The sequence below is a fragment of the Halichoerus grypus genome, chromosome 11 (assembly GCF_964656455.1).
Source record: "Halichoerus grypus chromosome 11, mHalGry1.hap1.1, whole genome shotgun sequence".
NCBI classification, from domain to species: Eukaryota; Metazoa; Chordata; class Mammalia; order Carnivora; family Phocidae; genus Halichoerus; species Halichoerus grypus.
This window is the reverse complement of record NC_135722.1, coordinates 74244236-74259159: the sequence shown is the minus strand read 5'-3', so window position 1 is coordinate 74259159 and position 14924 is coordinate 74244236. Positions and strand designations below refer to the sequence as shown.

The window sequence follows — 14924 nt, the reverse complement described above, 5'->3', positions numbered from 1 at the left end:
TTTGTGCACACTCAGCCCTCTGCCTCTGTGTATCCACTGAGCCTGTGGGTGTCTGGCTGGGAGCAAGAGTTGGCCCTCTTCTGCTCCGTGAGGCAGAAGCCTCCATTTCCCTGTGCAAGGGAATGGGATAAAAAGTCTGGGTGCCTGACACTGGGGCTTTGTGATGGAAGCTCTTGTTTCCTAGCCTCACTTGAGGCTTGGATGGTCATGCGACACACTTCTAGCCAATGAGATGTACGCGTGTGTCATTCGGTGGTACTTCTCTGGACTCAACTGGCAGAGACCCTTGTAGTTTTTTGCTCTTCCCCTTATTCATGCCTGAAATGAAGATATGATGATGAGCTCCAGCAGCCATCTTGAGAGAAGGGGGAAGAGGGTCATACCCTACGAATGGATGGTCAAGTGGAAAGCCAAAGGAATCTGGGCCCCTGAAGATTGCCAACTTCTGACTTTCTTTTGCATAAGCCAAACAATACATTTGAACCAGTGTTTTCCAGGCTTCTGTTAACTAGCAGCTGAATACAAGTCCTAATTGAACAGGCTGTTCAGGAGAAGAAGGAGGAAGAAGCAGAGGAAGAACTGAGTCATCCCCAGGCTGGCTAATTAGCCCCAGAGTAGGCAGAGTTACCTGGCTTTATAGCTGATGCCGGGCCACCCAGTAAGGTAACAACAGAGGAAGGATTAGATTCAGAATCACTGGTGTCCTCTCTAGACCCAGCCTGATGGGTAAAAAGCTAGAATGAGGTTATTCATAGGGAGGGCCCTGTCATTCCAACGGGGTCTGCAGGGAAACATGGACATCTGACTCTCTGCACTGCTGTACTCTGAGCTCCCAGCAGTTTATAAACCACGCAAATGCACGCTGAGCAAGAGTTCCTTATCATAATGAGTTGTCTGGCAGAGCCACCCAAATAAGAGGCGAGCATATCAGAAGGAGGGGACATATTTGTTGACTTCCCACAGCACTTACTACATATGCTGCATATTTTAGCATTGAATTACATATATTGACTTGTTTTGCACATTCCTGACGAGTGTCAGTCCTATCACAGAGACAGCCAATAGTCACCCCGAGAGGGCATTAGGTTTTCTAAAGCAGTACTTCCTAATGCCCACCTGTGTATCAACTGGATCAGAGTTATTTGGGACATTTGCCAAAATTTAGGTCCCCAGGCCCCATTTCAGGGCAACTGAATCAGACTTTCTGGCGTGGCCTCTATATTTTCCCTAAGTTCGCCAAACAATTCTTATGGCAGAGCTGTCCAGTGCTTACCCATGCTGATTCTTTACTCCCAGCAGAAGGGGAGAGCAAAGAGCTTTTGCAGATAGATGGAGCCATGGGATTTTGGCAAGTGGGCTGTGAGTGGAAGTGACATGTGTCACTTCTGGGCCAGGACATTTAATTGCCATTGCAAGACCCCCCTCCTCATATCCTCTGCTACAGGGAAAGCCTCCAGTGAAGATTGTGAAACCTCACGATCCCAGCAGCCTGGCTTACTAGTTGTCCCAAGAGGACAGTTGTCCTGGAGCCACGTGGTCCTCTATGAACCCAAGTGGAAAGAAACATGCCTCTGTGGTGTTAAGCCCCTGAGATCTGGGGGTTGTTTGTTGCTATAGCACAACCTGACCTGGTCTAACTAACACAATGTTGAATGCATATACAAATTGGGAAATCACCTTTCTGTAGTACTCAGTACAAAACAAAAACCATAGTACCTACTTGAAACTAGAACATAGTAACTAGTTGAAACCATGGGAACTATCCAAAGTGGAAAAGATAGGGACAGATGAAAGTAAGAGAAATCAGTCTCTTTAGTGTCTCCACAGCAAATCACTCCTAAGAACACATTATACATTTGTAACAGTGGGACTGAAGCTCCATGTCCTATGAGTCCTGGAAGATGCAACCCTTACCCAAGAAACAAAACAAATGAGTGACTTCAAGGAAGGCATCCACAGAAAGCAGCCTCTGACATAGCTGGAGAGCACTCGGTGGAATGCCTGTGGTGGTGGGCTTTAAGTTATTTATAGTGTAGCCACAGGATGGCCTCACTCTGAGGCACCGAGCATTCATTACCCCTCAGGCTCATTCCCAACCAACATTCTCACATTTTGACTCAAACTGAGGAGGTGTCTATTTTATGCTGTGAAAATATCCAGTTGGGCTGGAAAGCTTCACATGAGCAACTGCTTTAAAGACAGAATGGGGATGTAGAACATTTACGTTGCCAAGGCCAAGGGCAACACCATGAAGGAAGATGCCTTCTAAGGGCAGGTGAGATTAACCATTGTTAGAAGGAACCTGCCCAGGAGAATCATCTAACCAGAGCAGAGATGGGCTTCCAAGTCAGATTCCAAGGAGCTGGTAGCTCACAAGGGGTGTGCACCTCACCAGCACCACTGTCCCCTACAACCTGGATCTTTCAGTCAGATTTTTTCCCCCATCCCTTCAACCACTGAGCAATTGTTAAACCTCTACACTATATGGGACATTAAACTAGAAACTGGGGCCAAGATGTATGAATGTCAGTCCCTGCACTCAAGAGATTTACCATCTGGCTGGGAAGACAAAACCCACACACTAGAGAGTAAATAGCAGAAGCCGGTTTTCTACATTAAGCGGCACCTGCACCATATGGATCCTGCAGGTCTGAGTATGGGGAGGGGAGCTGGGGTGAAGGTGAGCAGCAGCAGAGGGTGTGGTCAGAGCAAACGTGTGAGACCGTTTGGTCACCAGAAGGACGAGCAACATTGTTGCCTGAACTTGAGAAGGGGCACTGAGAAAACAGGAGTAGATTGGGGCAGGGGCTACTTGGCAAAAAGGAGGGTGGAGATGGTGATTACACGTTGCACTTGGATGTAGTCATGCCCTCCCTAATTACATTAATACATTTTGAGCCATCCAAGTGATGCGTTCCTCTACACAGTCTCTCGCCCTGGTTCCCCTGGCACCACTCAAGTCTTGAGTTCTTCCTTCTCCCACTTCATGTCCACAGAAAGCCCCTCAGAGCCCACACAGGTGGCTTAAAAACAAATGTATGCAGTAAAGAGAAAAGAGAATGAACTTGAATCCCAGCTTCCCTACTTAATGCTGTGAGATCTTGCAGAAGTAACTTCTCTGAACTCCAGTTTCCTTGGTTGAAAACCAGTGACTGCGACAGAGCCATCATGAGGAATAAATGAGATGATGTGGAGCCCCATGCACAGCGTCTGGGAGAGGGGGTGCTCAGTCAGTGGGAGTTATGGCAAAGCTCTAATTAGAAAGAGGGAAATGTGACCATTTGCTGTCTGTTTCCCACAGAGCTCCTGCTCTCCAGAGACCCCTCAAGATAGGTGAGCTATCATGATGACTAACATCTCTGGCATGTTAAGATGTTAACCCAGTGCCAGGCGTCGCATTTGAGCACATTTACAGATCCTGTCTCATCTGAGCCTCCTAATCCCCACTGTGGGTGGGCTGATAATGGCTTCCAACGATAAGTCCCAGTCCTAATCCCCTTATTTGGAAAAAGAGTCTGCAGATGTGATTAAGTTAAGGATTTTGAGATGAGGAGAAAGATCAGACACACATAGAGAAGGTGATAGGAAAATGCAGGCAGACACCAGAGTGATGCCACCACAACCAAGGATTGCCAGCAGCTTCTACCAGAAGCTGGAAGAATCAGCAAACAGATTCCCCCTGAAAGCCTCCAAGGGAGTGTGGCCCTGCTGACATCTTCCTTTCAGACTTCTGCCTCCAGAACGGGCAGAGAATAAATTTCTGTTGTTTTAAGCTCCCCAGTTTGTGGTAATTTGTTCCGGCAGCCACAGGAAACTCCTATACCCCCAAAGCAAGTACTATCATTATCCTCATTTTACTGATGAGCATTTTGAGGCAAAGAGAGATTCAATTACTTACTCGGTTGGTAGAACAAGAATCGTAAGCTTGTCAGTTGATGCAAGAGCCCCCACACTTCCCCAGCAAGCCAGGCTGCCTTAGCATCTCTGTTAGACCACTGCTTGGCTACACTTGGCTAGGGAAACCTACCTTGGGCCTCCCGGCCCCCCTGACCAGGGACAGGACCTCTGTCACCCCCCTGCTTGGCATGGAAAACCTTTATGACAATGCCTGGAACAGAGTGAGGATGCAGGGAGAGTTAGCTGTTACACTGTCTGTGAGTTCTCTCAGATGCCACTAACCAGGCCTTGGGACCCCACGATCTGGAGGCGGGAAAAGGAAAGGGGGACTAAGAGGGTGTTTGTGAAGGATGAGAAACAGGGAGAACTGAGGTAGGGGAAGGTGGCAGGGACTGCCTGCTACCTTGCAATATTCATGTTCCCATCTTTCTTAGTAACAATCAAATCCTGCTTTTACTCAGAAACAAATCACAAAACAAAAAACTATATTTCCAACCGCTCCCCTCCCCCCCGCTGCTTTGTGGTTTAGAGTATCCAGTGAGATGTACATAGAATTGGTTGTGTGGGGTTTCCATGAGAGCTTTTTAAAGGGCTAATGGGCTAATGCCTCAAGAATTGGACCCTTTCTACCTTTTCCCTTCCTCTTTTCTTCTTGGAACATAGACATGAGGGCTGGAGTTCCAGCAGCCATACTGTGACCATGAACTTCCTTGAGGAGTGAAGTCACATGCTAAGGATCATGGGTCAAAAATATAGAAGGCCCCCAAAATCCTATCATACCACCTGTCTCACCACCCTTGGACTGCCCACCTCTGGGATTTTTTTTTTTTTAAGATTTTATTTATTTATTTGACAGAGACAGAGATAGCGAGAGCAGGAACACAAGCAGCGGGAGTGGGAGAGGGAGAAGCGGGCTTCCCCCCGAGGAGGGAGCCCATGTGGGACTCAATCCCAGGACCCTGGGATCATGACCTGAGCCAAAGGCAGACACTTAACGACTGAGCCACCCAGGCGCCCTCTGGGATTGTTTTATAAGAGAATACAGAAGCTTAATTTGTTAAGCCACTCTATTCTGCTCTCCACTGGCAGCCCAAATCAATCACTATCTGATATAGGGAATAAGAGCAGCCCCAAGATATTCATATGGCTTCAGAACCAACACATGATTTTTCTGCTGATCCAACAGAAGTTGAAATCTGAAAGTCACACTCTAAGATCAAGCCCAAATGAGATGATAACCTTCCCTTTATTTCAAAGCTTACAGAAGACTCTCTCTTCCCCCACATGCTTCCCTTCAATTAATTGGCTTCAGATAGATATATAGGTCTCTCCCTTATGCACATCCTAGGGCCTGCTTCAAGGGGGTACCCAAAATCCTTTACCATCAACTGGGCTGACACAGTGATGTGGTTAAGTAAACTCCTTAACAGACCCTAAAACTTGGGGTTTGTGCAGTGGTTGGCCTCACTCATGTCCAAGGGTGGTTCTGCCTGTGAGTTAGCACTCGTGAAAACCCCACATTTCACTGGGAAGAAAAATCCTGCATGTGTGTTGGTTGCTTAATGAGGTCTTTGGTGAGAATTGTAGCTTTATAGAAGGTGACCCCACTCTGGTTCCATTAAAGACTTGGCTTTACCACCGAAGCACAGGAACACCTTAATTAAGCACTTTATGAGCCAGAACAGGACAGGCATGAATGGATCAAATGCTGACATCATCCCCAGGCAAATCAAAGGAGCCCGGTGTCCCCATTAGGCCCAATGGGGAGCAGGGGGAAATATATTCATCTGGATAAAATATTCCTAAATAGAACATAACTCCTGAATTTTATGCTTTCTAGGAAATATTGGCGCTTACAGTCTCAATTATATTTCTGAAATCTATGATTAAGCAAAGGTACCAAGATGGAAAATTAAATTGTACCATCTGACTGCTATGGAGTCTTGGCAAAATGATCTCAATTTATTTCCTATCCCATCCTTGTGAATCAGGATTTATTGGGCTTTTGGTACTGCCTAATTTTGGTTTCCAAATTTTTTTACATCACAGAAACTTTGGCACTCACCATTCTGTTCCCCTCATTTTTGCCATTCCCATAGTCAAAGATTAAGCAACTGGAATAACTAAATTGACAAAGTGATTAGTTTTTAATGATTCCAAATGAATAGCCTTGTGCTCAGTCCTCCATGGATTATTGTCACCGTCAAAGCTCGGGGCAGGGGTGGGGAGTGGATTATTAAACATACTCTGGGCCTGTCTCTCTGCCATCATGGTGCTTATCTTTCAGCTGCCGAGGGGCCCAGTGTACATCAGACACCCAACAGCAATGCGGGGAGAGGAAAATGCTGTGTCTAAGGCTTAAGGAAGACACCAAGTTCCATGAACGGTGAGGAAGGAAACAGATCAGAATAAGCCAGGGTTGTGGGAAAATGCTTCTTGCATAAAGAATTGGAGATAGCTCTTAAAGAACAGGGGGAAAAAAATGGATAAGCAAAGAAAAATATGGAATACTTCAAAATTTGTCACATATCCCCACTCAGATCTTATCCAACTCTGACTCCTAGACTGAACATTTGCAAATCATCTCTCTCTCACCATTGTAAAAATCTTTCTAGAACTGGAGAATCAGGTAAGATGGTTTTCATTCAGTTTCAAAAATTATTTTTGATTCCTTGGAATTACACTTCCCAAGCGACTTTAGGGATTATATTTCAACTCCCTTGTTATACAAATTAAGGAAATTGATGGTCAGAGAGATTATATGAGATATTCAATGTTTCACAGCAAGTTGGGGGCGGAGCAAGGACTAGAAGTCAGGTCTCCTGATTCCTATTTCAGGCTCTATCCACTCCTAGTGGGATACTAGGCACCTGGCTCTCCAAATATCTGGCATTTGTCTGGGTCTGAATATCTTCAACAGCAGACTGTCCTCAGAAGTGCTGGAGGCTGAGTGAGAGGCATGTTCACATTATTCAAGATGACTCCTTGCCTCTGGGGAAATGGCACAAAGTAGAGTACACACACTGAGCTCCATATGTCCCACAATTGTGGCATCTTCACTGGGACACCTGTGAATCATGACATGTGTCCTCTATTCCTCAAGCAAGAGTCAGCAGCCCACTACAAATGTGCCTTCTTAGGGACTTGCCCTGAGCCACCTCACACCAGTAGCACTGCCGGACATGATTGCTAATAAAAGCCACTATGCGCCATGTCACCCAGGCTCCCCTCCTAAGAGTCAGGAGGCAGCCCTGCACACACACCATCCCTTCACACACTAGAAGGAAACACTTGGGGACTTGGGCACTGTGGGCATGACATCTAGAACGCCAGCTGTGCCTAAAAGGCAAGAGTCCTCTCAAGCAGGACCACAGCATCTGTTAAACCATCCTACTCTAGGCTGACACCAAACTGCATGTTAGGCATGCCTATTCTTTTTTTTTTTTTTTTTCCCTTTTCACCATAACTATTTTCAAGTACTTTATTGTATGTTCTTCAAAGCACCATCTTCTGGCTGAAATAATTAACAGAGACCCCCTAAATTCTTCCTGCACTCAGCTTTGCGGAAAGAGCTTTGTAGCATTTGAGTATTTAAAGTATGTTGGGTTTTTAAATAAAAAATAAAAAAATAAAGTATGTTGGGTTTTTGAATGAATCCAGGTAACTGGTTTGGCTACTGACACCAGTGATCCTTTTCAACGTCTCTCTGGGAAGAGTGACCCTTGGGACTAAACCTACCTTTGGTAAGAATTGGAACTTTCTAGAAAGTTCTTTTTACTGGAATCCCTGGCTGCCATCACAGCTGAGTTCAATTCAGTGGGAAAGGATCACCTTTACCAAGAAACATGTTGCATGGCGAAAAAATGTGACTTTGGTGCTGCCTTTACTCTGTAAACTCCAACAAGTACTTAACCTCGGGGTCTCAGTTACTGGTTTGTAAAGTGGAAATGATACCACCTGTAAACAATAATGAGTTGAAAGTCTCTGGTGGAACTCCTGGGTCAGAATAAATGTTCACAAACAGCTACACTGACATTTTAGGAGAAAGATAGACTTCGAAGCTTTTTACTCAACCATGTGGAAAGGCAGCCCAACGTTTCATTGTGCTTAAAGACTGTACTCACTATGCTCGGCGTACACATCTTGAACAGTCTCATGTTCAATAGCTGCTCACAATGACTATTTTCTATTGAGCCCTTTATGAGGACAGCAGAGCTCTATTTTAGGGAAAGCCAATGGCAGTTAGGGTAGCCTCTCAATCCCATATCCATTCATCACAGTAAAGACTACCACAACCAATGAGCACATGTGTCAGCACATATGAGATTGAAAGAAGTCAAGAGCTTTCTTCGGAAACAGCCCCCTGGACATTAAGTTTCCTGGTACAAAGCTTAAGGAAGAATCTTTCTTGGCAGCCTGGCTGGCAGGAATTTCATCCTTCTTTAACCAAACATGACTATGCCACCTTTGTATTATTAGAAAACCCGGAAGCTGTGTATCTCAGCGAACTAGATCTTTGGTCTTCCCCCGGGGCAGGGGGACCTGGCTCTTAAAGACATGTTGGAAGACTCCATGGTATTCCTGAATGTTAGCAACTAACTTCGTTTTTAGAAAATGGAACTTGGATGTTGAATGAACTGGGTTCTTCCTATCAGAAAGAAGCCAGTGTATCTGAATATCCAACAGCAATTGCCAGAACATCTCAAAAGATGTTCTAAGAACCACAATATTGAAAGTATGCATTACAGCTTCTGGAGCTGGGAAGTGACTTAAGAGGGAGCTTCAAGGAACAAATAAGAGATATAAGACACTGGACCCTGGGAGAGAAGGGGAGAGCAAGGGCTATTTTCCGCAAAAAATAAAAAATCAGAGACATACAACAGTCTGACACCAGCTCACCCAGCTATGCCATGGGCCCGGGAACCAGAATATTGCCCTCAGATTGAATGAGTCAGAGCTAAAATAAACCTCTCACTAGTGAAAAAGCCATTTCTAAGAGGACTTGGGGAAACTCTTAAAATACCAGCCAAATCTATTGTAAATGCCCCTCTTTTAAACATTGCAAAACAAAAACAAAACTTAACTACTTATAGCATACTTATCTCCAATGATGATGTTTCATTCCAAAAATAAAAACTAAGAAAATAGTGTGTTTTAACAGTAAAGAATTCTGGAAAATTCTCAAATGCTCATTCTAAGGGTTGCCATTATTTTTTTAACAAACTGAGTCCAGAACCCCCTGGAAGTCCTTAGTAGCGCCCAGTGAAAATTGTCCTTCTATAGAATAAGCCATTATTCAAAACGCCTGGTTGTGTATATAGCACTTTACAGACAAGGCTCAAGAAATAGGCAGGGCCAAGAATATCTCTTCCACATTACATACCCACCCTTGTGAGGGCTCTCCAAACAAACACAAAGCCCCTCCACTTGGTTTAGATCATGTCACCCCCACAATAACATCCCAAGGACTATAACTTTCTCCATGCAGAGTCAAAAAAAAAGTGAGCCTGGGAGTCTGTGAGAACCCCAACTTTACTCACTTGTCTTCTGAAAAACTTCCTCCGCTAACAGCGTTCTTCCCTTGGGGTACATAGTTCCAGTATTCTTCCACAATCCCAATGTGGTATGTTCTGGTCACTGCGCCAACCAGCCCAGACAGACCCAGGAATGTGAAGAGAACGATGCAGTCAGCCTGCTGCTTCCGAGGCATTTGTGGATGTAACTCAGGCGAACAGCCTGAGCAGGAGGCAACCCTGCCTGTCCCTCCCCCTCACTCGAAGCTAATTATAAATAAGGAGTGAGCAAGACCCGGCTCCTCCTCCTTAGGTAGCTTGGGGTTGGGACAGAGGCTGATAACCTGTGTAAGCAGAGCAAACGATGGGGGGAGTTGCTGTGACGACAAAACTTTGGCCTGCCATCCAAGAAAGGTGTAAGCGGCTTATTTATTTACTATCCAAGCCAAGCAGGCCTGTTTCTGTACGTTTTGGTGCTCTGCTGGGACGTTAGTCATTCATCTTTGCCAGGAACGGCAGAGCAACAAGTTGGGCCAATGGGTTTCCTCCCTTCTTCCTCATTTTTTCTCCACAACTATTACAAGAACATATTAAAATCTGAAAACTGGGCTGGCCTGAGTGGGGCATCAGGAAAGCTCTCGTGCACTAAAGAATGCTTCATCTCTGTTGGGAGGGCAGGGGGAGTGATGTAATCACCCTCCGCCATCTCTGACTTGTTTTATGAGGCTACATGAAACAATCAACTCACATCGTAAAGTTTGTAACAACATTGTAAAACCTCACTAATTCTCCATTTGGACATGCACCATCTCCCCCAAATTCTCTTAAATCCTACCAGCAAAAATGAGGAGCTCAGTTGCCCAGTTCAGCCAAAATTCTAGAGGTCATCACCCTCGGTGAGCTACCTTTGTAAGGATAAACGACAATGACACGGGAGGAGTATCCTTCAGGCACAGGAAGATAAAATTCAGTAGCAGTTCTTTGAGTCAAAAAGGCAAAGGGAGTACCCATTTTTCTCTGTGCTCTAATCTGTGACCTAGAATCTCAGTGTGGACAGAGACCTTGACCCACCTTGGACGAGAGCCAATCTGATCACACTCTGAGGCAGCCACCATAGAGTAAGGAGAGAGCCTCCTGGCTTGGTTTTGAGGTTGGACAGACCTGTGTTCGAATCCAGTCCCACCACTTACTAACTTAGTGGCATTGAAGAATCACTCACCCTTTCTAAGCCCGGCTCTGTAAAATAGGGATGGAGGGATTGTCAAGGAGATTTAAAGGATCACACAGGAGCAAATATAGATGACCTTGGGTTTACTGATGACCTTTTCAATACAACACAAAGACACAATCCATGAAAGAAATAACTGCTAAGCTGGGCTCAAAATTAAGAATTCCTGCTCTATGAAAGATGCTGTCAAGTGAATGAGAACAGAAACTACAGACTGGGAAATATGGTTGGAAAAGACAGATCTGATGAAGGACTGTTATCCAAAATATACAAAGAACTTTCAAAACTCAACAATAAGAAAACAAACAGCCTGTTTAAAAAATGAGCAAAAGACCTTAATAGACATCTCCTCAAAAAGATATACAGATGGAAAATAAGCACATGAAAAGATGCTCCACATCATATGTCATCAGGGAAATGCAAATTAAAACAAGATACCACTACACAATGGCCAAAGTCTGGAACGCTGGCTACACCAGAATGCTGACTGTGAAGCAACAGGAATACTCATTCATTGCTGGTCGGGTATACAAAATGATATAGCCAGTCTGGGAAGATAGCTTGGCAGTTTCTTACAAAACTAAACATACAAATGGAACATTCTCCAGAATTGATTACATGTTAGGTCACTAAACAAATCTCAGTAAATTCAAAAGGATTTTTTAAACCTAAACATATGGCACACATTACATATCTTACAACTTTGTCAATTATACTTTGATAAAACTAAAAAAAAAAATACTCTTACCATATGATACAGCAATTATGCTCTTAGGTATTTACCTAAATGACTTGAAAACTTACATCCAGACAAAAACCTGCACATGAATGTTAAACTTGGAAGCAACCAAAATGTCCTTCAGTAGGTTAGTGAGTAAATAAACTATGGTACAACCAAACAATGGAATATTATTCAGCATTAAAAGGAAATGAGCTAGCAATCAATGAAAATATATGGAGGAAACTTAAACGCATAGTACTAAGTGAAAGAAGCCAATCTGAAAATCTACATGTTGTATGATTCCAACAAGATGAATTGCTGGAAAAGACAAAACTATGGGGATAAAAAAAAAAAAGATCAGGGGTTATGAGAGGTTAGTGAGGAGGCAGGGGTGAATAGGCAGAGCACAGGGGATTTTTAGAGCTGTGAAACTACTTTGTATAACACTATAATGGTAGATATGCATCATTTTATATTTGTCCAAAGCCATAGAATGTACGACACCAAAAGTGAACCCTAATGCAAACTATGGACTTTGGGTGATGATGTGTCAGTGTAAGTTCATCAGTTGTAACAACTATTCCATGATGGTGGGGATGGGGGGGATGATGATTAGGGAAGGCTAAGCATGTGTGGGGGCAGGGAGTGTGTGGGAAAATTCTGTACCTTCTGCTCAATATTGCCTACCACCATTCTAAAAAATGAAGTCTATGTTAAAAAAAGATTTAAAAAGATGTCTACAAAGTGCCTACCATGGGCCCCCAGCACAGCGTAGGTGAGCAATAAATATTAAATTAATTCTTTCCCACTCACACCCTCTGAGACTCCCTCAATCTCTGTGATGAACACTGGCATTTCCAATCTTCTGCTCTCTTTCCCAAAGTCCCATCCAGACTCTCACCAGCCTCAAGTAAAAGAGTTCTTTTCCTTTACATTATACTTTATAGATGTTCTGTAGCATGAGTTTTGAATTATCATCCATCTTAGCTAATAAAATACATGCTGAGTATTCTGTTTCACAACCAGGCTCTTAACATCTTTGATTTATTGATTTGTTTTTATGTCAAGACACTTATAGAGTAATTGCCATAGCACATTTCCCTTTAACTGAAATCTACTCTTCAATAAACGTTTGGAAGTGCTTTGTGTGAGCTTGTCACTTTAACAGCTACTACAGAGGAAGGACTCACAGGGTGAACCTGAACTTGGCCTCGAAAGAAGCAGGGCTTCAGGAGTTCTTGGAATCTGGATATGTCTTGCGCCAAATAGCTTTGTGTTTGTACCCTGGAGAAGCAGATTATTTTAGGTCAAACAGGCTCAATGTAGTATCAAAAACTTCATTAGGATATATTCCACCCCAATTTTTTAGACAGAAGAAACAGGTAAAAATGGCACAGATCCAACACAAGAGTTAACTTTCCTACCCGGAATACTGAATGCATATAATTGAGTCCCTGAGGAAGGCATCACCTAACTTCTGATTCAAACCTAGGCTTATAGGAGGATAGAAGAAGCATGGAGATTCAGAGTTGCTAGAGCAGATCAGTGCATTTAACCTGTCTGAAGCCAAGAGTATAGTTACCGAGGGGCGAAAGAGTCAGGGGACGAGTTTACTGAAAACAATGAAATAGTGTCTGGAAAACACTCTGAAATTCTTCCTTACCCTCGGACAATAAAGATGCTCAGCAAGCATCTAAATTACATAAAAGCTAAAGAAAAGAAAAGAAACTGGTATAAGTGAATGCTGTGTTCCTATAACACTCATTTCTGAGAACCCACAGTAAAATACAAGATGTGATTGACAGTGTCTAGCATTTGATTAGGAAATCTGTGAGTGATAATGTTAATGAATCTTTTCAGCTGCCTTGGACACAATTCAGACACAAATAAAGCAGAGAAACCCAGCATTTTGAGATGGCCAGTCCATTATTTCCTCAATACACTCACCATGGTGGAGATACAGTAAATTTGAGGTCATGCATTGATAGAAGAGAAAGATAACCTTGGATCAAACTATAGTTCTCTGAAACATAGTACAGGATATTCAAACAACAAAACTTTTTGTCAGAGACACCAATTCGGAGAAATAGTATTCTAGCTAGCCTTGGTTGAGGTGTCATTTTCAATAATACAGTGTGAATGATGAAGTTGGCTATCCCATTCTGTAGACTTTTGCATTTTAGGAGATACATTACATATTCCTTAGTGATTCTTCATATCCTAGACTCTGATTGAAAATTCCCATCAGTCTGGCCTTCTTACTCCCCTGCTACAGTAGATCGTGGCTCTTGGGCCTCATTAGGACCCTCAGTTCCTTGATGGTACCTCGTTCTTTCTCACCTGGACTTCTACAGCTTCCTAACTATTCTACCTGGGCCCAGAGTGACCTTCCCGAATGCAGATGGTGCAAAGTCCCTCCACTGCTTCAGATTTTGCAGTTGCTCCTGTGGCCTTCAGGATAAGGCTAACATCTCTGACTTGACTTTCAAGGTTGGTCTTGATCTGACTCCTGGGTAATGGGATGTCTCGTCAACATTTCATCCATGCTCTGATGATGATCATCATCATCATGGCAACCAGTGTGCCCTTCATCTGTGCTCCCGTCAACACTCTGTGGGCGCCTTCGCCACAGCACCCATCACATGTGTGGTAATCACCTGTTTATTTGTCTTTACTCCCACACAAATACTCAGCACAGGCTTCTCATGGGCAGGGACTGAACCTTGTTCATACCTGTGTTCCCCATGTCTGATGTTAAATGGTGAACCAATGCATGTGTGAATGAATGATGCTGACCATTCTGTACCAAGTGCATGTTATGTACTGGTTTCAATACTAAGCCCTTTATGTGCATTATCTCATTTGATTATTACAACAACGCTGTCAAGTGTGCACCACTTTTTATCCCTGTTTTACAGATGAGGAAACTCTAAGTTTAGAAAGGTGAGATGCTTTTCTCAGTGCCCCACAACTGATAAAAGGCATAGTTCTGTGAGACTCCAAAGTCAATATTCCTACCCAGCCCACCCAGACTGAGAACAGGAGAGGGGGTGCCTCAGGGATCATGGGGGCCTGCTTCATCCCAAGTGGGACCTGCTCTCAGTAAAGAAACATGAGCCTAACCTGTCCATTTGAAAAGGATCCCAAAATGCCCCTCCAGCCTCATCCATGCACCCCTGACAGTCCAGATAAAGCCTTAATCATAACAGAGCCTTGAAAACACCCAAACATACTATTCTGCTTCATTCCTCCATTTTAGGTCCCAACCCTCCACCTACTCCATCCCTCACCCCCACTTAAATTCTTTCTCATCCTCCAAAATCCTCCTAGGCTATTCCCCTCTGAAGCCTTCCTTAGTTCCTGCCACACCCACCACACCTTCCCTCCCATGCCCTGGCAGTAATCACTCCCTCCTCTGTGCTTCCTCTAGACTCTGCGTGCACACTTACCCCTGTTTATAATATTGTTTGCTTACACACCAGTTTTCTTTACTAGGCTCTAAACGCCTTGGCAACAGTGTCTGGCCAGCCCTTAACACCTCTCTCACACTACACCTGAGGTCTCG

At 44.0% G+C, this 14924-nt stretch overlaps 1 protein-coding gene across 1 annotated transcript in view; it reads right to left on the bottom strand.

Moving 5' to 3' along the window:
- The window catches only part of HEPHL1 (hephaestin like 1), an 88271-nt gene extending 78664 nt beyond the window's left edge, over nt 1–9607 (bottom strand). Inside the window, exon 1 of the mRNA XM_036075008.2 lies at nt 9438–9607. Within this exon, the coding sequence (XP_035930901.1) occupies nt 9438–9607 (170 nt within the window). The remainder of the gene's footprint in view (nt 1–9437) is intronic.
- Nucleotides 9608–14924: the final 5317 nt, after the last annotated feature.